We start from the raw sequence: 23,659 nt of genomic DNA, 5'->3' as shown, positions 1-23,659 counted from the left end.
TCCTAGAGCTCCCTGTCACACATCCCAGCGCTCCCAGTGCCCCCAGTGCTCCCCATTACACAGCCCAGTGAGCCCCAGTGCCTTCTACAACACCAACCAGTGTGTCCCAGTGCTCCCCACAACCTTCTCCAGTCCATCCCAGTGCACTCCAAGTTGCCCAGCGTCCCCCACAACACATCTGCATGTGATCACAGCCCCCTGTGCTCCCCGGTGAGACCCAGTGCTCCCAGTTCCCTCTTCTACACAACCTTGTGCATCCCAATGCTCCTCAAGCCTTCCAGCCCTCTCCAGCACACCCCAGAGCCTCCCAGTTCTCCCCAGTGCACTCCTGTGTCCCCTGGACCACCAAGCTCTGCCCCAAGGTACTCCTGTGCCTGAATGCACCCGAAATTCCCAGTCACACTCAGTACTCCAGAGCACCCTTGAGCCCCTGAGTTGCTCAGTTCCACCAGGCCTGGAGCCCCCAGGGGATGTGGTGAGGAAGGAAAGACAGAGACATGGTTCTATAACTCTCTTTATTGTCCTGTGCCCAGGAATCCCCAGGGCTCCATCACTGTGTCCACGCCGTGCCATTCCCGTGCTATTCCCCTGCCATTCCCGTGCCATTCCGTGCCATTCTGTGCCATTCCCATGCCATTCCCGTGCCATTCCTGTGTCATTCCTGTGCCATTCCATTCTATGCCGTGTGCCCAGCCGTCAGCAGAACCGTTACCATTACTAAACTCAGTAATGGTAACGGTTTCCCCGCCGGCTGTGGGTTCCTGGCTGTGTCTGGATCTTTCCACACCCCGGGAATGCCCCATCCCACCCCGCTCCCAGCCCTGTCACACATCCCCGGTGCCCCGGGCCGTGGTCCCGGTGGTCGGTGGTGGCGGGAGGAGGTCGGTGCAGCCCGGGGAGTACATCATCTATACTGTAGTGTCTCATAGCCAACTTACAGTATACGATGATATCCTGCCCGGGACAGCGCGGAGAGGAGAGCAGAGCCTGCAGGGGACAGTGTGGTTAGGGGGCACAGCCCGTTCTCACCCCGGTGTCACCCTCACCCAGCCCTGTCCCCCTGGTCCTGTTGCCTCCCCACCCCAGCACCTCCCAACCTGTTCTTTATCCCTCCCAATTCCACCACCCCAGAGCAGGACAGAGGTTTTCAGTAGTTTTCCTACCCAGGTATCTCCCCATTCCCATACCTCTGGAGAAGAGCAGAGGTTCCAAATCACCCCCTCACACCAACACCCCCCTTCCCCATCTTTGCCCCCCAGTCCTGCTGCCCCAGAGTGGGATTGAAGGCTCCCAACTGCCTCCCCACCACAACATCCCCCCTACCCCTCCTTTTATCCCACATCCACCACCTCAGAGCAGGACAGAGGTTCCCAAAACCCCACCTGTGTCTCCCCCAGTCCCACCCTCCCTGAGCAGGACAGCAGCTCCCCAGGTGGTGTCACCTACCTTATAGGGGTGGCACTGGGGCTTTGTGGGGTGCTGGGTCTGCACCCGCCTTATAAAACCTGCTCTGCCTCATCTGCATATCTCACATCTGCACTGCACAGCTGGACGGGGCCCTTAACCCCTTCATGCCCAGGGGGGCACCGCCCCAAGCAGCTCCCCCCACCCAGCCTGGCACTGTCCATGGGGATGTGTGGGGATGTGGGGCTTGCAAGGGGCCACCACCTCTGTCTTCCACTTCAGCGTGGCCCCACAAATGCCCTGTCCTCCTGTGGTCACCAGGATTATCCCTTACCGTAGCTGTGGGGACTGTGAACTGGGAGCCCCCCCACTGCAAACTGGTTCCCAGTTACTGGACAGTGGCGTTGGACAGGGAAGGGTGGCAGCCCTGGGGATGGGGCCCAGGAGGGACATCTGGGAGTGTCACCCTACACAGGCACCCTCAGGTCACATAGAGGATACACGTGGGTGCAGGGAGCCTGTGTCCCCCTGGGGTGGGTGACCTCTGTAGTGCTGTGCCCCTGGCCATATTTGCTCTCCTGAGGGACATGACCCCTAGCAGTGTGTCCCCAAAAAAAGGATTTGCCCTCCTGCCTTTAGGGACACCCTGGAAATACATTCCCCCTCCCGGGGGGGATGTGACCCTTTGAGGGATGCATCCCTCAGCTGGGTGTCCCCAAAGGACAGGTTCCCCTGGCCATGTGTGTCCCCTGGAGGGATGTAACCCCCAGCTGTGTCCCCCCAAGGGATGCTCCTCCAGACCACGAGTGTCCCCAAGAGGGCCGTGTCCCTTCATTGCACATGACCCTGGTCACACTTGTCCCCTGACCACGCGTGTCCCCAAATGGCTCCACCCCCTTTCCCTGAGTGTCACCTGCCTGTGCATGACCCTGGCCATTTGTGTCCCCCAGCCCTGTCTGTCCCCCCAGGGCCACATCCTGCAGCCAGTGCTGTGCCTTTGTGCCGGGTTGTTTTCGCCAGGACGGGCTGGCATTCCTGGAAATCGGCTGGGGGGAGGTGATAATCCCCTGCGGGCCCGGGGCTGTGTGCGCGGGGTCCCGATAAGCAGCAGCCTCCGGCTATCAGGGACCCTGCCCTGCCACACAAGGTGTCCCTAGACCCGCCGTCACCTCTGGGCGACAGGAACAGGGGCCCACAGTCCCCCCGGGCAGGGCAGACCCTGGAGGAGAGAGCCTCCCTGCAGGAGAGGGCACAGGGTCAAGCCCTGGTCTGAGCCTGTCCCAGGGCATGAGGTTGTGGGGATTTGGGGGCGGCAAAGGACCTCCTGTTTTGGTCCCTCTTGTGACCCAGAGGTGTCCTGGAGCCTGTGGTGTTCCCCAGACTGTGGCACAGACAGCCCAGCATGCAGAGCAGTGACACAGGCAAAGTGTCCTTGCGTCCCCCAAGCCCTTCCAGCTCCAGATGAGTCCCCATTATCCCCATGGGGTTACCTCCATGCTGGCCGGTGCCTGCCAGCCCTGCTGCCTGCTCGAGGGCAGCCCTACCCTGTGACCTTGTACCCCACAGTGACAGAGAGGGCCTGAGTGTCCCCCAGGCTGGTACCACAGAGCTGGAGTGGGAACCCCCAGGTGCCACAGGAGCCCCCCGTGTGTCACGGCCCTTCCAGCAGCCGTGCTGCCCCAGGGTAGAGTGTCTGGCTCCAGATAAGGAGGCACTGGGAGCTGCAGAGCTGTCCCCACCCTGTCTATCTGCAGGGCCACCCTGCAGGACACAGAGGACAGGGCCTGTTGTCCTGCCCTGGGTTTGGGAGGACATGGAGGGTCTGGAGGGCACAAAGAAACCATTTTCCCCAGGGAGGGCAATGCAGCAAAGTCCCCTCATGCCAGCCCTATGCTGGCTGTCACAGGTCCTGCTTGCAGGGTGACTCTGAGCAGGACAGGTACCCCCAGAACCACCCTGATGCTCCCCCAGGGCAGGGAAGGGCATGTGGGGCTGGGACAGGGCTCGGGTGGCAGGGCAGGGGGACAAGAGCGGCTGCCACCGGCCTGGCTGCTGTGACACGGCACCTTCAGCACCTGCCAACCCTTCTCCAGACCCCGGGTGCCACTCTTTGGGGTGGTCACCCCCTGGGGTAACACAGACCATGCAGTGGAGTTCACTCGGTGCCTCCTGGCCCCACACTCATCCCTGTGGGAGCAGGACAAGGTTCTACCCCCATGGAGGACTGTGACACAGAGCCCAAGGGGACACGGTGACCGTGGGGAAGCCAGCAGCTCCCAGGAGCCTTGGAGGAGCAGTGTGAGCCAGGACCTCACCTCCCCGCACCCCTTGTTCCCCCATCCCAGCGGGGCCAGCAGCCCCCGGCCAGCCCAAGCCACGGCTGGACACGCACTCAGGGGGGCTGGGGTGGGACAGACGGGCGTGAGGAACGAGACAGAGCCCAGGCAGGAGGTGACAAGGGTTTATTATCTCACAGCAGCGGCGTGGCGGGCGCAGGCACATGCAGATAGGGCCCGGCCCGCTGCCCGGCCAGCGCCAGATCCGCGCCCGCCGCCCACGGGCCAGCGCCAGCCGGGGGCTGATAACGCCGATAACGCCGCTCCCCCCACCCCGGCCGCAGGGAGGGCACGGGGGGGGCCCCGCAGCACCCAGCACCCGCCGTGGGTCACTCCTGGCAAAGGATTCCACCGGGAGGGACCTGCAGCCGCCCTGTGGCACGGGGTGGGGGCACTGAGCTGTGGGTGCCGGGCCCCCGAACACCACCACTCGCTCCCAGCAGTGCCAGGCTGACTCCACACACGGGTCTGGCTGTGCCAGCCACACTGAACAGGCATTGAGACAGGCAGGGAAGGGGCACGGGCCAGCACAGGGCTCTGGTGGCACTGTGGGGAGGACGGGCACACACAGGGGACAATCTCTTTCATATTGTCACAAGGCAGCAAAGCCACTGGCCATAAGAGGAGGGATGGAGGCAGGGGCAGGGGCAGCTGTACAGGCTGTGCTGGAGGTACCTGTCCCCACCTCAGTGTCCTGCTGGTCCCCCATCCACCTCTGACCACCACTCTGCTTGAGCAGTTGTAGGGTCAGGAAGTGCCACAGCACCTGGGGACAGCAACCACAGTGGCTTCACTGCCCTCTCAGGGGACGGGTGGCTTTGGCACAGAGCTACTTTTTGGTATTCGTGGTGGTGAGATCTCACCAGGGCTGAGCTGAGCTCCCTCTGTCCCCTGTAGCTCTCCCTGCTCCAGATCCTATGAGGAAAATTCCCTAAGCATGGGAGAGGGCAGCACCCACTGCTAGTGCTGGATTGTCACCTTCCTGGGGGATTGACTGCCACCCACCCAGCCTGGGCAGGGCTGCTGGCACTGTGGGGACCCTGGGGGTGAGACACAGGGACAGGGAGAGCCAGCCACAGGGACAGCTGTGGGCAGAGGCAGGGCTGGGACAGGGCCCACAGGGGTCACTGAGAGAGGGCAAGAAGCCCAGGGGAGGGAGGTCCTGGTTCTCTTCCTAAAACTCCCCATCCCAAGCCTCTGCTCCAAGTCCCAAGTGTTCACCCCAGGGCAGAGAACAGCAAGGCACTGGGACTGCAACACCAGACAAGCTGCCAGTCATAACTGGGGATGGGATTGGCCTGAGACAACACAAAGTTAATTAGAAAATAAATCCTCTCTTAGCCTTGGAATAAAAAGAGCAGCAGACAGGACATGCATCTTTCTGGCCCTACAAAATAAGGCACCAGTTACAAACAAAACTCGGATTGTCTTTGATATAAAAGGAATTCCCATGTGTAGAAGGCAGTTGATGTCTGAGTGCATAACAGGGAGTGATCTTCACTAGCTTTGGGTTGGCCAACGTCATTTCTTGGCCTCGGTGGCTTTCTGGAACAGAGGAAGCTGCAGGAGGGGAAGAGAGAAGCTGTTAGGGCTGCAGGAGGAGGAGAAGGCAGGGCACTGCCTGCACTCTGCGGTGGTCAGGGCTGGGAAGGAGAGGCTCCCTGGGAGGCTGAAAGCTTCCAGGCAAGTCCCTGTGCTCTAAGAGCAGCTGGCATTGCTCACCTTTGAGAGATCCACACCAGTGATGGCACGCACGGAGGCGGGGACCTCAGCCAGGAGACGGTTCACATCAGACATGGTGCTGCCGTTCTCCCCACTGAGAATAACAATCTCATCCACTTTGGAGAGGGGAGCAGACACTTTGGCAGCAATCTGGGGAAACAAGGTGAGCAGAGAGTCAAGGAACTGCTCAGCAGCTCACTGGGAAAGGTCCCTACAGGGCCTTACTGTACCCTGAGGAGACCTGGCCCAGTCTGGGAACTCCCCCAGCCCACCTGGAGTAGGGGAAAACTGCCCCCTCCTCACCTCAGGCAGTGCATCCAGCACTAGTGCCAGCTGGGCAGCTTCTCCATACTTCTGGAGTGCTTCTGCTTTCAGCTTCAACCCCTCAGCCTCTGCCTTCCCAACGGCCTCAATCACAAAAGCCTCGGCCTCTCCGATCTTACGGATCTTTTCTGCTTCGGCCTGAGCAAGGAGGATTTGCTTCACTCTGGAAAGGGAAATGCAGCTCTGCGGCAGCCCAGATTCCTGCAGAGAGCCCAGGGGCTCAGGGCAGCACTGTGCTCCCACCTGCCCAGCCCAGGGCAGGGCCTCACTCACTTCTCGCCCTCAGCGATCTGCTGGATGCGATAGGCCTCGGCCTCGGCCGGCTGCTTCACAGTGGCCATCAGCTCCTTCTCCATGCGGGCCACCTCCTTCTGCTCCACCTCAATCTGCTTCTTGCGCTCCACCACCTCGATCTCTATCTCCTCCTGACGGATCTTCTGCTGCTCCCGGGCGCTCTGGAGCTCATAGGCCAGCTGGGCCTCTGCAGTCTGTACATGGGGGAGAGGAGGAGAGGAGGAGAGGGGTCTGGGCCATGAACTCCTGTACGCAGACATAAGGACCCCAAAACCAGACACGACTCCTGCTATTGAATCTTTTCTCAGTGGTGACACCCAATCCTCAGTGCTGCTCTTCCCATAGCATTTAAACCCAACCAACTCCAGGATCAACCCTCCCCATCCTTTTTTCTTCTCTAAGTTCCACTAAATTACTCCAAACAGGAGAGGAATCTCCTACAAGGAGCTCACAGTAACACACAGACCTGGGTTCTCTATCTCCAGCTCTCCTAACAGATGCAGGAGGAGGAAGCTGACAAGTCCCAGACACATCAACACCATCACAGACCCTCTAGGGAAGAGCAGTGGGCTGTGGGATACTCTCACCTTAATGTTGACCTCCTCAGTGAAGGCAGCTTTCTGCAACTCAAAAGCCCGTTTGGAATCTGCTATTTTGGTATCTGCCATGAACTTGACATCCAGCATTTCTTTCTTGCACTCTGCCTCCTGCAGAGAGGGAACAGAGAGCAGAGCTTCAGGATATGCAGTTGGAGCAGAAGGGGCTGCTCCAGGGAAGCCCAGCACGTCTCCGGACTCACCCGAATGCCAGCATCCCGCTCAGCTTCTGCCACTCCAATGTCTGCATCCCTTTGGACAGCTGCAATCTGAGTCTTCCCCAGGGAGCTCAGGTAATCCACTTTATCATAGACATCCTGGGGAGAGGAGGTAAGTCATAACCACTTCAAATGAGTGACTCCATCTCAGTCTCTTTCCCATTGAAGCTCAGTGCAGTCAGGCCAGGGTCAGAATACGTCATGTCAGTGACTCCAAACAAACAGTGAGGGCAGGGAGGAGAAGGCCATTCCGACATCTTCCCTCACTCCCAGGGGGCTGGGTTATCAGCCAGCTCTCTCCACGAGCCTGTTTACAGAGGCAGCTACCCGGGTGCTCTTGGCCCAGCTCCCTGGATACAGGACATGCTGTGGCGGCTGTCATGGAAACTCCCTGAGGGCTGGGACAGGCTGTCAGCCCGAGCCTTCCAGCTGCAGCTGGGGATCAGGGCCAGCCAGGCTCTCTCCTGCTGCTCCTACAGCTCTGCCTAGACTGCAGTGCCCAACATCTTGGGTGTACCTTGATGGTGAAACTCAGGATCTCAATCCCCATGCGACCCACGTCAGGAGCTGCCACCTCCCGCACCAGCTTGGCAAACTGGTCTCTGTCCTGGTAGATCTGCTCCACTGTCAGGGTACCTGTGGAGGGGAGGAAGGTGAAGCACTTTATTTGGAACAGGTAACACACAAAAATATGTGTCTAGGCTCAGCAACATCCTTGTTGTCCCTAATCTCTTCAGGCCTGGGCACAAGGGTGTAATCCTCTGCTACAGCAGTGGCAGCAACATCTCAGTCTCACAAGTGCAACAACCACCACCCACATGTGCTACCTGTGGCCCTTGGAGACTCAGACATCTCTTGCTGCAGGCACCGAAAACTCATTTATCACAAGGGCCAGCCACGCAGAAGGAGCTGCTGGAGGGGAGATGCCACCTCTGCAGGCAGCACAGGAAGGTCCCCTGTGGCTGTGTGGTGGCAGTGATATTGCTGGGACCAGCCAGCTGAGAAGGGACAAAGCCACTCGAGATGCCTGCAGGGGATGAGCCCCTCCATACCCAGGATGGAGCGCAGGTGTCCCTCCAGCGTCTGCAGGACCACGTTCTTCACATCCTGCACGTTCTTCCCCAAGAACTGCTCACAGGCCACAGCCAGGAGCTCCTTCTCGGTCATTATCTTCACCTAGAGACAGGAGACAGAACCAAAGGGACTGAAGGTGCCTGTCCCAGAGGTGCAGGCACCCAACAGCAGCAGCAGCAGCAGAAGCAGCAGTACCACCACCAGGCTGCCAGGCCCCCATGCTACCGATGCTCCAAGGGACCACGCTGAGCTGTCACCATGTGAGCCAGGCCACTGGACCAGGCAGAGAGCCCCTGCTGCCTGTGCTGCTGCCCAAACCCTGACAGCAGCTCAGCGTGGAGGTGCTCAGCAGTGGGGACAGAGTCTGGTCCTGCCAGTCCCAACTCACAGAAACCCTACAAACCTCCCTGAAATAGCAGTTCAGCCACTGCATCAACACCAGAGTCAGAAGAAAGCTGGATATTACCATCCCTGGCCAAAACCTATTTTGTTAATTTTGTTACCTTCCTCTTCCTCCTCTTTCACTAGAATTAATTTTTCTCACCCCAAAAAGGCAGAGACTAAGAAAGAGTCTGACATGGCCAAGGTGCAGCTTGGGAACAGGGGTTCCATTCAGTGTTCCCTGGAAGGAGAGTTGATACAATAAGGCCACTGGCTTGTCTCCTGCCTGTTGCTGGGAGCTCTCAGACATCCTTTGCAATGACCCCAATGTGTCATGGTCAGGACTTGGCTGTTCTGCTCCACACAGTCACTCTGGTGACGATCCCCAAAGCTGGGACACAGTCACCCCAGCAATGTTTTCACCTCCCTTATGCCAGAGCCAGGCGTAAAATCGCCCCCATTCCAGCCAAGCCAGGGTCTTAGGATGGCCCTGCTGGTCACAGGGCTGCTTTTTAAGGGCAAAGTGAATTACAAATGCCTGTGTTAGGCAGTGGAAGTCTGTGCTCTACAGCACCCAGCTATGAGGAGCTGCAACCCACCACTATGACAGCTCCTGGTGGCCCTGTCCAGTCCCAGGGCTCAGGCAAAGGCTGGGCACAGGGACATTCTGTGCCTGCAGCACCAGAGAAGGAGCAGGTCCAGAGCAGCCACACAGCTTTCTGAATCCTACAGCACCCTCTCATGGACACAGCCGGGCTGGGCAGTGCCTCCTGTCCACAAGGAGCTGGTGGCACCCTGAGCCCTGCCCCAAGGCCCTTGGCTGGACCTGGTTCAGAGATTTCCAAAGCACAGATGCTGTACAGGCGCCCTCCGAGGGTCCCAGTGCACACTGTTGAGGGATTCACAGCCTACAGACCTCATCCTGATACCTTCTAGCACTTTCAGCTGCAAAAGCAACACAACTCTTTCTTGAGAGTCTTGTCTGACAGCCCATGCACACAAAATGATCCCTCTAGAGCAGAACAGCAGCACCTGGCCCAGGCACTGCCAGAGAGCAGGACAACTGGGACTGACTGTCATCCTCCAAGGGGACAGGAGGTGGACCATGATAGAGAGAGTGGCCAAAACGCACCCTGCCCCTCATAATGTGAAGAAACACCAACCCAGGCTGAGCCTATTTCCTACTGCTGCTTCCCAGACTGGGTCTCCCACTCAAAATGTCAAACAACCTCAGGCAAGCATGGCACTGTCCCCAAATTCCACATTGTCCCTGAAGCCTCTTGGCATCCTTTTGGGGCCAATTCCACAGTGGTTTCTTGTCTCTACACCCCAGGCCAGCAGTGTGCTCTTCCCACACCAGGGGGAGTTGGGAGAGCTGCTCTGGAGCTGCACCCAGGAGTGTGAGCCCTGCACGAGGCTCCTCTCACAGCAAACAGGAGATTTTTGCAAGTATCAAAAGCAATTAGACTCAGCAGTGACACTTACGGTGAGCATCTGCCAGCAATTCCACCTCTCCAAACAATCCCCACCCTCGGGAGCTGCGGGGAGGACAGAGCACAGGGCAGGATGTTCATTAGGAGAATCCCTGTGGTACTCAGGAGCAAGGAATGATTCAGCCTCTGGATAAAGCCAGCCAGCCTCCACTGGTGAGCCCTGGCCAGCCCACGGGAGCCTGGCTCTGCATGGAATACAGATCCCAACCTCCAAAGCAAAGGCTGCACAAAAGAAACCAGAGTTGAGCAATTTGTGCTCAGCGTGTTTTGCAGGGTTTCAGGCAGGGCACTGCGACACTCAAATGTCATTCCCACCAGAGGGAGAGCCCTCGGCTGGCAGGGAATCACAGAGCCTCCATCCAGCACTCCCGTGTGCAGGATCGATGGTGCCACACCCTGCTCCAGCCAGCTGCACTCCCAGTGAGGGGCTGAGCACACAGAATCCAATTAGCTGGAGGCTCAGGAAAATGCTACAGGAGGATACAGAGCCTGGTGTGGCCTAAGGCAGCAGCATCCCAGCAGATCCCACAGCCAGCCAACATGGGAAGGAAGCTACTCCTCAAGAAAAGAACAGCATCCTTATGCACATTAAGCACTTCTATCATTGCAGCAAACACTTTAAAATCTGTTTCTCTAGGAATAATTTGTTTGGGTTTTTTTTTTCTTTTTTTTTTCTTTTTTTTTTTCTTTTTTTCTCAAGCCCTTAACAGAAAAGCATTTGTCTATTTGTCTCAAAAAGTCCTTCTGCAGAATTAAGGTAATCTCTGCCATGCACATCCCCAACAGCCTTGAGGCTGCTTTCTGCGTGGCAATTCCTTGGATCCCAGCTTTAAAATTAACTGTCAGTGGAAAAAATGAACAGTGAGAAGAGAGAATAACATGAATGAGATGGACTGGGGTCTGCATTTTTAAATTGAGGCACCTGGTGATCCAGCGCTCTGCTACCAGACCAATTTGCAGGAAGGATTTCCCAAAACTAGGACAAAAATGAATGCTGGTTTCAGAGAAACACCAAATACAGAAGGAAAAGCCTACAGATTTGGGAACAGAGTGTGAAGGGAGACATGGGTGTACACATTTTTGCCAGCCATGCAAACACCACTGGGGTTATGTGATACCTTAGCAGCTAAATGGATATAGAGAAGTGGAAATGAAGTGAAAGATGGATATAAAGTACTGAAAAATAGAAACCAAGGGTGCTGGGTCCATGAAGGATTTCGGTCACATCATTGCATCACTCAGCAGCTCCCCTTGGCTCCAGATCTCCCCACAGGGAACGTGGCAGCCACTTAATCTGTGACAACACACCTGGACATACCTCAGATAGACACAGCCCTGTGTGCACTGAGAGCCACTCTTGGTTTGTACACCCAACTGCAGAATGAGCTGTCAGGAGCAATTTTCCATCACAGCATCCAGCTGCCTATTGGAGGAGCCAAGTTCCCTCAAAAACTAACATTTCCCTCCCAGCATCCTCCCCAGGGCAGGACCTAGCCCCAAGGACAGACTGTACCAGGACAGCAGACCTCAGACTCCAAGAAGTGCAGGGTTTTGGTGTGCTGCCACAAGCAGCAAAAGCAGGTTCTTACATTTGAAAAAAAGCTGTAGAGAATCAAAATTCAATTCCAGCCAAAAATTTTACACGCCAGCTTTAGTGCCTGGAGGGACTAAGTTCTTGTTTTTAAGCTTTAATTCGCCATGAAGAATTACAAGGTCCACGTGATAACAATAACAATCCAAAGGAATATAATGCTTGATACCATCTCAGGAGGTAATGGGCCAGTCTTGTGGGGTCACACATAGCTCCAAGGGCACCACAGCACATCAGCATTCCACAAACACATCAAGTCACCTCCACACACCTCATTTGCCACGTGGACAAATGAGACACCAGAAAAAAAATTATTCTGGGGAGAGAAGGAGAAGTCATAACCCCCTTCACCACATGGAACATGCTGGAGCGTGTTTGTACCAACTAGGACAATGTGGTTTGGTACAAAGGTTTATTCCAGAGCAGTTGGCTTCTCTCCCTGGACAACAGCAAACTTTTAAGAGAGAAAACCAGATGTAAGTTAGAGACATGCATTCCTGAAATGATGTTTTTGAGTTACTGTACCTGTGCCACACCTGTGACAGTTATAGCTACCCCCTCCGCCGTCTCTACGTCCTCACACCTGGGCTGTAACGTCATTATCTCTAGGGAAATCCTGCCAAAAAACGTAAAATGTTTGCACGTTTCCAGGTTACACACACTCAGCTCTTCCCTTTGCATCTCCTGCCTCAGGCTACCTGCTGCACTCATCACAGGTAATGCAAAGCAGGCACAGAATGCAGCCAAAGGGACCACATCTGTGACTGGAGACAGACAGGGCATTGTGGCCAAGAAACAGATTTTCAGATAATGCTTAAAGGTAATTTGTCAGCAAAAGGCTGGAATCCAGACTGGAAATTATCCCGTGGCCCTTTCCCTCCTTCTGGGTTAGTGAGGAGCCAGAAGCTGCAGCGTTGGGACCCCAAAGGGCCCTCTGTCAGAGGCTCATTGTGCCACACTGCCCAATGCCATGGCAGCACGGGGTGGTGTCACTGGTTTAAAAGCACAGCACAGAACTGGGATGCTCCTACCCACCTCACACGAGCACTGGTGCTCGGCAGAACCTGACACTGATGCTGAAGAAGCCCTGGGTTAGCCCTACCCCCTGACCTGGTTCACCTGTCCCTCTATTTTTCCAGTGTCCCGTGACCCAAAGATGGAAATGAGTCTCCAGTTCTTTATGGCCATGCCTGTAGAGTATCAGGCACCCAGGAACAGATCCTGCAGCTCCAGAGCTTTCTCAATCACCACAGGTGGGTTTGAAGTACTTTGGTCAGTCCCAGAAATCTGCAGGTCACAAGGGACAAGAGACATCTTTGGCTGTGACAGGTTCTGTTCCAGGAAGCCAAGCCTGGCTCCCATGTCAGCCATAACGAGCCAGAAAGACGCTGGGAGTCAGGACAGAGAGCCACGGGGCAGAGAGTTTGTGTCACTGAACATCAGGTCAAACATCTGAACCATGAAGGGGCTGCCCTGGGCTGCTGCATGCACACTGAGTTGCTCCAGGATTGGCTGGAAGTGCTGAAACCTATCCCTGCAAGTTCATGCCTGCCTTGGCCACCGTCCTAATTAAACTGGCACGCAAACTGGGAGCTGATAAAACACATCCCACTGTCCAGGACATGCACAGGCATTTTTTGCCATGTGTTCACAGCTTTAATCAGATACTGCAGCATTTCTGCCTTCTGAAGGCCTAATCTATATTTGGAATTTAATTTTCAAACTGTGCTGCTTCTTAGTTCTGTTCACAGGGATATGTAGTCATTACTGGTTCATAATGCCAGTCCTGTGTGCTGCAACTCAACTGAGGTCTCTGTGCTGTATTTTCAAAGGTGACAACATCCAAAATGGGCAGTGTCTCCATGTGGAGGAAGAATGGCTGAGTGGGAATCCACAGCCAACACTGCAGAGCCAGGCACAGTTGCAATTTTGAAATGGCATAAAATCTGCCCCAAATCCTGTACAGAATCCAATCTGGCCTCTCTGTGCCCCCACACAAAAGCAGATGCCCTTCTGTCTCCCCCAAGCCCACAATGGAGACAGTGCTGGCAAGGAAAGGGTTACAGCAGGAGCAAATGTTAGGTACAGCAACGCTGAATTTGGAATTCGCCAGGAATGTACCTGTCTGCATTACCTATTAACTGTGGAGTGCCACAGGGCAAGAGCCGGAGAAGGGGAAGGAGAGGAGAGCATGGAGATTTCAGCTGTCCCGTTAGAAAACCATTAGTTTTTATGTTATCCTGCTGCTGCTGCTGCTGCTGCTGCTCAGAACAGAGGGATAAACAGTTAGACAGTGTGTTAGGAAGCTGGTGGATTATTACCTGTGCAACCCCTGTTACGTACAGTGGGACCCCCTCCGACGTCTCAACATTCTCGCAGCGACAGAGGATGGTCAAAACCTCCAAAGACACTCTGAGCAGGGAGGAGTAAGGGTAGGACAGCAAATACACAGAGCAGTTACCAGAGAGTAAGACACTCGTTGCAAAGGACAGATGAGACTTTCAGGTTTCAACTTTTCCCTGGTCAGTTTGCCTTTCTCCCACTGCCTGCTCCCAGGGCTCCACAATCAGCTTCCCTGGTCATGGGAGGGAGTTTACAGCATCCAGCAGTTTGGTTTAATGTTTTTTAATGTTTAATTGTTTTATGTTTTAATGGGGTTTTTTATGTTTAAACAGGCTGGGAGCTCGTCCTCACCCTGCACATGAAACTGCCAGCCTGGTGTCAGCTGGAGTTTTCTCTTGAAGTAATCTTTGCACACAGAAAAATTCCTTTTGGTAGTAATTTAGATGCCTCCATGTCAGTATTTAAGAGAGGACAGATAAATGTAAAAACACCAGGGACCTGGCTACCCACCCCTGGCTAAGGCATTGAGGAGAGAAGCTGCTTCCAAGTGCTGTCCTGGGAAGCTGAATTAACACCATTTGGCTACCCCAGAGGCATATTAGACCACACTGTCTCTCTCACTTGCCTTTATTTCTGACCCCTAAACAGGGACAGCATTTTTTCCCCTTGTTTTTCCCCAGTGCTCAAGGTTGCAGCAGGATAAGTGCCCAGCACCCTGCCAGTTCTAACTGTTCCTTTTGTTCCCAGGTTAATGCTACCTGGCGGGATGCCGCTGACAGCAACACAATTGCTCCTGTCTCTCTTGCTCGCAGCACTGGCAGTTCCAGAAAAAATGTCCTAATTTCAGAGAAGGAAATCTGTCTCACTCTTCATGTTAATGCAGTGGGCTCCATCTGGGGCACAGCTTATGGCATTTGAGAAAGGAGAATTAAGCCCCACATCCCACGGCATGAACTGGTATGGATTTTAAAGTAGAAGATTTGTTTGGATGCTGAATTCCTGTCAAGAGCTCCATTTGCTAAATAATGCCCAGACCTCTATCATATAACAGCTCATTCCTGGCAATCCAGTTCTTGGCTCTGGATTCAGCCTATCCTTAACTTAATAAATCAGCCTCTCAAATGTATCTGATCTTCTGCAGTGGGCAGGTCAAGGCCCTGCACTGTTCTTTGCACTTCTCACAGAAGAAGAAGAAGAGAAGCAAGAACCATTTGTTCAATTAACAGTTTTCCCAGCAAGATGTCTCACAGAAATTTGGCAATGAGGCTTGTCTGGATCAAATGCATCCCTTAAACACTGGGCCTGCTAGCTGAGCTTTTCCTTCCTCTCCCACCTCCCATCATGTGCAGAGTGAAGGCAGCCACATGCTCACTTTGCTGGTGGCAACACAGCTACAGGGAAAAGAGGCTGGAAGAGGCTATAAGGGTTAACTACAAGCTCTAGCCATCATTCAGTGTAAAACTCAAAAGTCACATCTTTATCCTTTTCCCTGCTATTTTTTTTTTTTACACAGACTGTACCAGTGAGCATGAGGGGTATATTGGGAGGGAGCATTCCTACAGATCCTAGAGACAAAGAGCTGTATTAGCAGGACAGCAGCACTACCACAGCATGTCAGCTCAGAGACCAGACAAGCAGCAGCAAGCAAAATCCACGGCTGAGGAAAGGGAGAGAAAGGAAACGCCGTGGTTTTAAATCAGAACAGTCTGCTCCCAAGGTGACAGCAGTCAGCAGATCTTTACAAAGAGGGACTTGAGAAGCAGAGGGGGGCACTGGTGCACTGCAGGCCACAAACTGGTTTGTTACTGGGTGAGGGGTTGGGCCATACTGGGCAGAGCTTGGCTCCTCTTGTGGACACAGAGGCTGTTTGAAAAGCACTCCAGCTGAAAGCATGTGATTTCTTTTTGTGTGTGTGTCTTTTGCACTGTGGCACCCAGCTGTCCTCATGCCAACAGCCAGCAGAGAACTCCTAATGCTCATCCCTGGTTTCACACACAGTGCCTGATCCAGTGTCCCTAAAGATATTGCTGACAGCCCCACTGGGATGAATTTGCCAAATTCTTACTCCAAAAGCCCACAAATAACAGGGGTCTCCTTACCTTTGGGTGTCAGTAATGCACCACCAAGCCCAGGCCCAGCCTCCATACACATATTGCTTCTCATCAGAGCCACAGCAGCCACCTGCAGCACAGCAGAGAGCACAGGGACATCAGGATTACACACATTCCCTGCTCTTGGACAGGGAATTACTTACAAGCAGAGGAATTCCTACTCTTCCTCCTCTCCAGGGGCTTCACATGGCAGTTTTCCCAAAGCAACCTTTTTTGGAATTGTCTTATAAAATTGGAAAATAGTATTTGTATAATTCACTACAACCAACAGTAACACACACAGAAAGGGACTGTATCTTAAACCAGGGTTTTATTTTTATTTTAAGCCCTTTTAGCAACCAGAATCAATATAAGTACCTTCAACTGTGATGTTAACTGTTATGGAAAGCCACATAAGAAATCCACCTCCTTTCCCTCACACCACCCTTAAATTCCCACAAAAGCTCTCAAGTCAGCATTGGAAAAGGGAAAAAACCCTTGAGCTCACAAAAAACACCTCCTAGTTTTGGCTTGTGCAAGTAGCACAGTGTCTGATGCTTTGATGGTCCATCTCAGAGCTGGATGTACCCAAGATTCAGGCAGCCTCCAGAACTCTTCTGACACATTTAAGATTTGATCCTGGTGAAGCCAGAAGATACTGTCTGGATTTTCATATCTGTGATTAAAGGAACAAGACACCTGCTGCCTTTCAAGAGAGCACCCTGCCAGTGATCAGCCCCGGGATTCATGGCTGGGAAGGGAGAAACTGCAGTTCCCTGGCTCAGACCAGGGCTGGGAGCTGCTGACTCTCAGGCAGATCGAGCCAGAATTCCCTCTCTCAGCTGCTCGCCATAATCACTCTTACTACAGCAGTGCCCGAGGGCCTCAGCAAGGCAAGTGCTGTACAAACAGAGCAACAGACAATTCCAGCCCTGCAGGATAGATCTATGCAGGCAAGACAGAGCCAGTGCAGAGGAAGAGCAGGAATGCAGAAAACACAGTGGCTTTGGGAGTGGAAAGGGAGAAGGATGAAGCCAGCAGCCCTTTCAAAAGAAATGACCAGTATTGTTTGCTACTATAGGTCAAAATGAAGAAGCAGAAGCAGCACACATCCAGGGCAGTGTGCCTGCAGAGACTCTGTCCTCCTTGTTCTCCTCTTCTTGCTCCTCCTCTTCCTCCAATCCCCCAGCATGTAGCCATCTTATGCCTACTTCCAAACACTGTCTGCTTCTAGACACTGGCCACGCACTGCCTGCTTTGCTGGCTTCCATGCAGTGGTTGACAAGCCAGCAGATCTGCCCAATCTACAATCCTTCACCCTTGCATTTCAGTAAGAATTAAGCACAAACAGAAAAAGGCTTTACACACTTTTTCAGTGTGCTGCACAGCCTAGAGGAATATTCTCCTGAGACCTCTGAGCCAGCCTTTGGATAGGTTTTTCCTGTAGCTGGAAGGCTATTTCAGCCAGGCAAGTGTTACAGCAGCTGATGATACAACATCCTGCAGTAACCACAATGCCTTTAACATTTCTTGGAGGGCGTCAGCCCAGTTAGCTCAGCCTTTCAGCCAGGCCCTTGTTTTCCAAGAACAGGAAGGGAGGTGTTCCTGGCACTCAGGAAAAGCAGCACCACATGGAAAGGTATTTTATTTCTATGTGTCTTTACTGAACCTCTGTTAATTTTTCCTTAATAATATCCTGAGAAAGCTCTGCACACTAAACCCACCATTGTGACAGGGAAGTGCCTCTCCACACAGATGTTCCTCTTCTTGTGTAGGAAATGCAAGGAAATACCTTATTTAGTATCACACACAAAACAACAGTGAAGCTACACATTTGCTTCCCGGTGCTACACAACACAGCTGCAGAGCACGGTCTACTGAGCTAGATTATATGTCAAAACCTGTTCAAAGCCTAAAAAAAGCAGGGAAAACTAACACATTAAGGAGGAGTGGGATGCCAGCCAGTTGCTTTCACACATGCTGGACGTCTGAGCGCAGCAGAGCTCCGTCCTGGTAAGGCTGAGGAGCTGAGGGCTCATTTTCCATGGCAGCCTCTGCCGCCTCTTTCTCAATCCTCAGGCAGCAAGTGAAAAAGGAACCAACAAAGCAAAATCTTTGCAAGGCTAAAGAATGAACCCTCTTGCACAATGAGATTTGGCAGAGGAATTGCCTTTTCCAGCTATAATACGCCCACTGTTCCAGCAGACTGGGTCTCACAGTCGCTTCCACAAACATCCACCGTGCCTCTTCCGGGGCAGTGTGCGGGGCCACAAATGGAGAATTCATAGCCAGGGAGCTGCCAGCCAGCTTGGCCTCTTACCAAGGAAGAGGTCCCATGTTCAGGCAAGAATTCCCAGAGCCAGGAGAAAGTACGTTGTCTGTTTGTTTGGTGTTTTTTTTTTATATTATGAAATAAGATTAATTGCTTGGGAGTCGGTAGATAAAAGGAGCTCTCAGCAGATGCAGGAAGTGAGTGAGGAAGAACGTGAGCCTCAACAGTTTTGGGGACACAGGGCTTCAAAACATCAAAGCTGGGGTGATGTGAAGAAGCTCTTGTGTTGTTTGCTCTCCCAGGTAGCTCAGGCACTGAGTTACCTTTCTGGCAGGAAGTGGTGAGTGTTCTGAAACCAGGTCATGGTAAACTGCTGCTGAATGCAGACCGACCAGGAAAAGGTTGATAATTGAAAAAAGATAATTGACAAAAGATAAGGCAGAGATAGAGGAAGGCAAAAGCATACATAAAAACAATCACATCCTAAAGCAGGGCCCAGACTGAAGTCAGTGTGTGGTTCTTAGGCCTCACTGTGTGTATAGACCAGGCTTTGTTCACAAGCAGAAATGGCACAAGGTTAACAAAAATTAATTTAAAACGATGCAGAGTTCTGAGTTGAATCCATAAAAATCTCTGATGGTCACTGCAGCAGATGAAAGCAGATTACACTGGCTACCTTGTTCTGGATGTAAGCTATATGAACATGACTTAATGACTAACAATGCTATAGAGTGAGTTTAAAAACATATTTAATAACTCATCTTGTAAACACCAACTCAGAAAAGACAAACAACAGTGAAGCTACACAACAAAATCACTGAGATATTACCCCAAAACTCCTTTTGGAAACCAAAAAGAAAGGTCTGAGGCTATTGTCCACCTCCTCCTAACAGGCTTTCCAAAGAGTAGTTTGCAAGTTCTGGAGATTTAACAAGCATATGATAAGGGAAATCTTGAGCCCCACCACATTCAAAGAGGTGAAGAAGCACCTCCTGAGAAGGAAAGACCCCAGATGAGCAGTGTAAGGCCCTTTTGAGCACTCATAACTTGAGACCAGCTGCAACACTGCACTCTCAGCAACCCCTGAGCACCACAAGCAGTGAGAAACCAAGCGTGGGGAAAGAGTTCTGGCTTGCCAAAATGACAAACCTAAATCTGCAGGAGGACTCAGTTAAACCTGGCAGATGACCATCACTGCCACTGCAAGTTTCCTGCATGGCTTGCCTGGCGCAAAAGGTGGAACACCCCAACCACAACCTTGGAAAACAGTTTGAACTGAATGAACTGTATGAACATAGGGCAAAACCTCATGAGACCCAGCTGAAGCTGCCTGCTCCTTCCCACAAACTCCTCTTTCTGCTGAGGCTGAAGAACTGGAATTACACTATCAGTGTGAGGGTTCAGGTGGCTCTTGCTGCCCACCACGTCTTTCCTCAGGACACGGCCTGGACCTTCTCCTTCCATTTTCATGCAATAGATTCTTCTCACCTAAATGTAACTTCTATATTTCTCCTTCCTGCACTGTACTGGATTTTGTTGAGCCCATTGGGTCAATCTCCAGAGTTTGTTTTGATCCTGATCCAGCTCCTCAAAGCTCTTGAACTCAGCTCAGTCTGCAAATTCAATAAGCACATTCTCGATTCCATTATCCACACCAAAACAAGGAACTTACTTGATAAATTCTTTCAACTGAACAGTGAGCCACTGTCAAGTTCCCTGGCAATGGTCTTGCAGGCAGTTTCATATTAATTTCATAATATCTGAGAAACCAGTTCCTTCTTCCACTGTGGACTCTAGTTCTCTTGCAGGAAGGGCTTCAAGAGCTTCAGGAAATCCTTATTTCATGTTTTCAACTTAGAAAAGTAACGTGAAATAGCACATGAGCAGTTCTTGAAGGGGTAAGAGGGATCCAGTAACAGGATGGAAGAGCTTAGAACAGCCCTGGAAGGGTTACATACCCCTGACTGCTGGCATACAGCAGCAAATTCCTATATAAAACTAGAATTAACTGCTAGCTCTTCTTTTACTTCAACAGACATCAAGGAGCCCCAAAAGGTGTTGCACCGAAGTCAGATTTGAGGAACTGGGCTGGAGCATATTTCTCAAGCTGACTTCTGCTCAAATGAGGAAGAATCAGATTACCTGGACACAGCAAATACCTCCAATTGTCTTCCTCTAGGTGTTACAAGCAACATACTTGTCTCAGTAGTCTCCTAGGAGACAAAGTTGTGTTGTCTGGGTTGCACTCCCCTGATTTCTTTCCTCCTTTCACTCCCCAAACTTTTGCTGAAGTAGCAGTTTGTTTGTTTTGACACAGGAACAGAGAGGGCTGTGCCCACTTCCCAGGGTCACCTTTGTCCAGGTGTTCCCCTCAGAGCTCCTCACCTGCAGCCCTTGCCAGCCAGAAGGAAAAATGCCCCAAAATGTAGAAATTTGGGCAACACTGTTTAGGAACTGTTAGATGAACATGGCCACTATAAATACAGATTTCCTTATTGTGACACTGTGGAAATACTACAGTGCTGTATTTCAAAACCAGCAGATCAACCCTTGGCCACAAAAGCTGCATTTAACCAGACTGTAACCCAAACCCAGCATTTCACAGCCTCCCTGGCTGGTGGGAACATTCAGATATCAGGATGAACAGGTACTTTTGTGTATCTCCCTGAAAACTCCACCAGCTCCAGTTGTGCTCAGAGTGGGCTCAGCGATGTGCCACAGCCTCCTCAGACCTTGCACCAAGGCAGTCTCCCAGAAAAGTCAGACCCACAATCCGGGGAGACTCAAGGCTCTGTGGGGTATCCTGACAAATCCTGGGCTCCACAATTCACTGAGGGATCGATCAGCAGTGCAGTTTCTTAGAAGGAGGTCGATGTTGCTCAGCAGGGGAAGGACGGCAGAGTGCTGAGCCGTGCCTGGGAAGCAGCTTCCCAAATAAGGATACAAAGCTCCACGTTCCCAAGGCACAGCTGGCTGCTTCTTGAGCACTGGAGGAACTCGAGTGTCTCACAAGAAAGTGAAAAGAAAGGACAGCCCTCCTCAGAAAAACCCACATGCCAGGGGAGGCCCAGCACTAAAGGCCAAGGGGCACAGGCTGAGTAAAGAAAATAAAGAAAACCCTCCCACAAAGTGAAGTCTTTCAAATAACTACCACATGACAATTCAAGACTGCAAGCCAAAAGCATGCCTCTAATAATATTTGGTTTATTTAAATTAATTTAACTAGAGTTTATTTAATATTATTTTGGCTTATTGGTAATTATTATTAGTTTCTCCTTTCCTTCCCCTCTCTCCCTAAATCCGACTCAGTATCACACAAATTAATGCTGACCCACGAGGTCCTCCCTGCTTTTCCCTGGAGGAACAGGGCTCAACTTCCTGGAATTTCAACGGCTCGTAGCTACACCCTCTCACTAATGCCCTGGCAGCCGCTCTGCACATGGGCACAGAGGAGCTGCAGGGCCCTGCACAGCTCCCAGTTGGTGCCCTCCAGACTCAAGCCACTATCTGCAGGCTACACTGGGCAGCAGCTGAGGAAAACCAGTCTGCTGGCAGCCCCAAACCCCATCCCAGCTGGCAGAACCCGGGGTGATCTCTGCTCCCTTCCCAAAATGCAGCTGCACTTCGAGGAGTGTCCTGGGCTCGCTGCTCCTGGCAGTGGAAAAGCACCACGCCTGGAACTGCAGGCAGATGCCACAAATTCCTGCTGGCTCATCCTGCAAGCTGTGTTTTGTAAACTCCAGAGCTGCACAGAAGCAAACCCAAGCTTTGACACTAAAGGGCATCGCAGCACACCTGGAGCACAGATTCCCAATCTCCCCATGAATGTGGGATTTCACCAAGCAGTGCCAGGTTTGGCAGGGATCTGTTTGGAGGGAAGCACAGCATCAGCTCTGGATCCCCACTGGGAACTGCAGATCAGGAAAACTGCAAGGAATACTGCTGCTCTGGGCAGCTGCTGGGTGGGATTTGTAGCTTCATAGAACCCACCACCAGAGTTGGCATATCTGTTTCCAGAAGTGCAGCCTGCTCCTGGCATCACCTCAGGAATTCCCATAACAGCTCTGCCATCCAAGAGAGATGAACTGGTAACAGATCAGCCACAGCTTGCTGGAGGCTTTGGCTCCAAAACCACAGTAATATAGTTGCAAGTGTGGCAGAGCTGTGACTTGAGGCACATCCCTGATGTTCACATGCATTTTCTACCAGTGTTCATTACCTTGCAGCTGGACTCAGTCTGTAACAGTGTGAAGCTCCCAGCCCTCGCATCACCCAACAATAATTAATTCACCTAATAATGAATTAATAATAAACCTGTCTGCACAAAGCCTGGCCCATGCCAAAGTGCATCCTAGAGCTTCAGCAGCATCGAAGTAGCTACAGGTCGATGGAGACTTCACTGCTGGTTTGTTTAACCCTAACCTCAATCAGCTCCTCATGACATTCCACACGTCCAGTGGTCATCACCTGCATCCAGCACCACTGAGATCCCAGGGGATGTGATGGATGAAGACGGGCACTGCAGGGAGAAGCCTGCAGCGCTCTGCCCCAAGGGGATGCTCACACCCAGCTCCCCTTTCCCGGCAAATCCAACCTGTTCCTGGGAACAGGAAGGCTTCCTGGCAATCCCAGGCAAAGCCTGTTGGCGGGTGCGCAGAGCTCTGCTGGTGCCATTGCCTGACATCACCTGAAACCAGCGGCATCGGAGGTGCTGCTGCTGCGGCCGGACCTCGCCCACCCCACTGCAGCATCTCCCATCTCCCTGTCTATTCCCAAACCACTCAGGGCCCTCCTATGACAGGAATCCCTCAGAGTGTCCTCACAGCCAGGACCCCTCAATTCCCCGCTCCTTGCACAGCCCATCATAGAGACCCCCCCAACTCCACAGGTTCTCTCATGAGTGTCTCCCCTGACTCCTCAAGTCCCTCAAGTCCCCCAGGACCCTCCGATTTCCCTTTCCCCCGAGGCTCCATTACAGACACATCCATCCCCACGCCCCAGTTCCCTCAGGGTCCCCGGGTGATCGAAACCCCTCAAATCGCTGAGCGCTCCCTCTCAGCCAGGACCCCAAAGCCCCCCCGTAAAACACCGCAATGGAGACGCCCCCCAAACCCCTCAGGGCCCTCCCATCACAGGGACCCCTCAAACCGCTGTCAGTCTCCTCACAGCCAAGACCCCCGACTCCCTCAGCGTGCCCTCCGTGTCACCGCACGGCCCCTCTGTCCCGGCCGTACCTGACACCACCAGCGCCTCGTTGGGCCCCACCGTGTGGCAGTTCCCCATGACGGCCCCGCCGCCGCCCGCCCCCACAACCCCCCGCGCCTCGCTCGGCGGGGGCGCGGCCCGCGGGCGCCGCCATCTTGGGGAGGTCGGTGCCACACCCCGGGGGCGGGGCCGGGCCATGGGCGCCGCCATGTTGGGCGCCGCGCGCGCGGGTAACATGGGGGGCGTGCGCATGCGCGGTGTGTGCAAGGGAGGGATGTGTGTGCAAAGGGCTGCGTGTGACACTGCACGGGTGTGC

At 53.1% G+C, this 23,659-nt stretch overlaps 1 protein-coding gene and 1 long non-coding RNA gene across 6 annotated transcripts; both read right to left on the bottom strand.

The window, feature by feature from the left end:
* Positions 1 to 498: 498 nt before the first annotated feature.
* Positions 499 to 1,665, bottom strand: LOC310917109. The gene is made up of 2 exons (XR_014591395.1): positions 1,447 to 1,665; positions 499 to 987 (listed from the first exon to the last, which is right to left on the bottom strand). It is a non-coding gene; the product is annotated as an uncharacterized lncRNA (long non-coding RNA).
* A 2,272-nt stretch (positions 1,666 to 3,937) lies between these two features.
* On the bottom strand, positions 3,938 to 23,447 carry FLOT2 (flotillin 2). Of its 5 annotated transcripts, XM_083875105.1 has the most exons (12): positions 23,373 to 23,447; positions 15,876 to 15,957; positions 13,777 to 13,845; positions 11,959 to 12,049; positions 7,947 to 8,070; positions 7,412 to 7,530; positions 6,880 to 6,993; positions 6,668 to 6,787; positions 6,060 to 6,274; positions 5,766 to 5,949; positions 5,463 to 5,612; positions 3,939 to 5,300 (listed from the first exon to the last, which is right to left on the bottom strand). In XM_083875105.1, exons 1-12 carry the CDS (start codon positions 23,419 to 23,421, stop codon positions 5,262 to 5,264), a joined length of 1,356 nt encoding a protein of 451 aa, XP_083731231.1. In that variant the 5' UTR covers positions 23,422 to 23,447; the 3' UTR covers positions 3,939 to 5,261. The 5 variants fall into 5 exon arrangements, with proteins under 5 accessions (XP_083731230.1, XP_083731231.1, XP_083731228.1 ...); XM_083875102.1 differs by lacking the exon at positions 11,959 to 12,049 and having other exon boundaries at positions 13,755 to 13,845; XM_083875101.1 differs by lacking the exon at positions 13,777 to 13,845 and having other exon boundaries at positions 3,943 to 5,300.
* Between the last annotated feature and the right edge of the window lie 212 nt (positions 23,448 to 23,659).

The sequence above is a fragment of the Zosterops lateralis genome (assembly GCF_965231275.1).
Source record: "Zosterops lateralis genome assembly, chromosome: 19".
In the NCBI taxonomy this organism is placed as follows: Eukaryota; Metazoa; Chordata; class Aves; order Passeriformes; family Zosteropidae; genus Zosterops; species Zosterops lateralis.
This window is presented reverse-complemented; position numbering and strand designations above follow the sequence as displayed.

Excerpts from the sequence above, each read along its gene's own strand:
- FLOT2 (XM_083875105.1), bottom strand. The coding sequence starts at position 23,421 with ATGGGGAACTGCCACACGGTGGGGCCCAACGAGGCGCTGGTGGTGTCA. Across the intron at positions 8,071-11,958 it reads CTGTCACAGGTGTGGCACAG|GTGAAGATAATGACCGAGAA; the intron begins GTACAGTAACTC and ends TCCTGTCTCTAG. Across the intron at positions 5,613-5,765 it reads TGCTGGATGCACTGCCTGAG|ATTGCTGCCAAAGTGTCTGC; the intron begins GTGAGGAGGGGG and ends TTGTTTCCCCAG.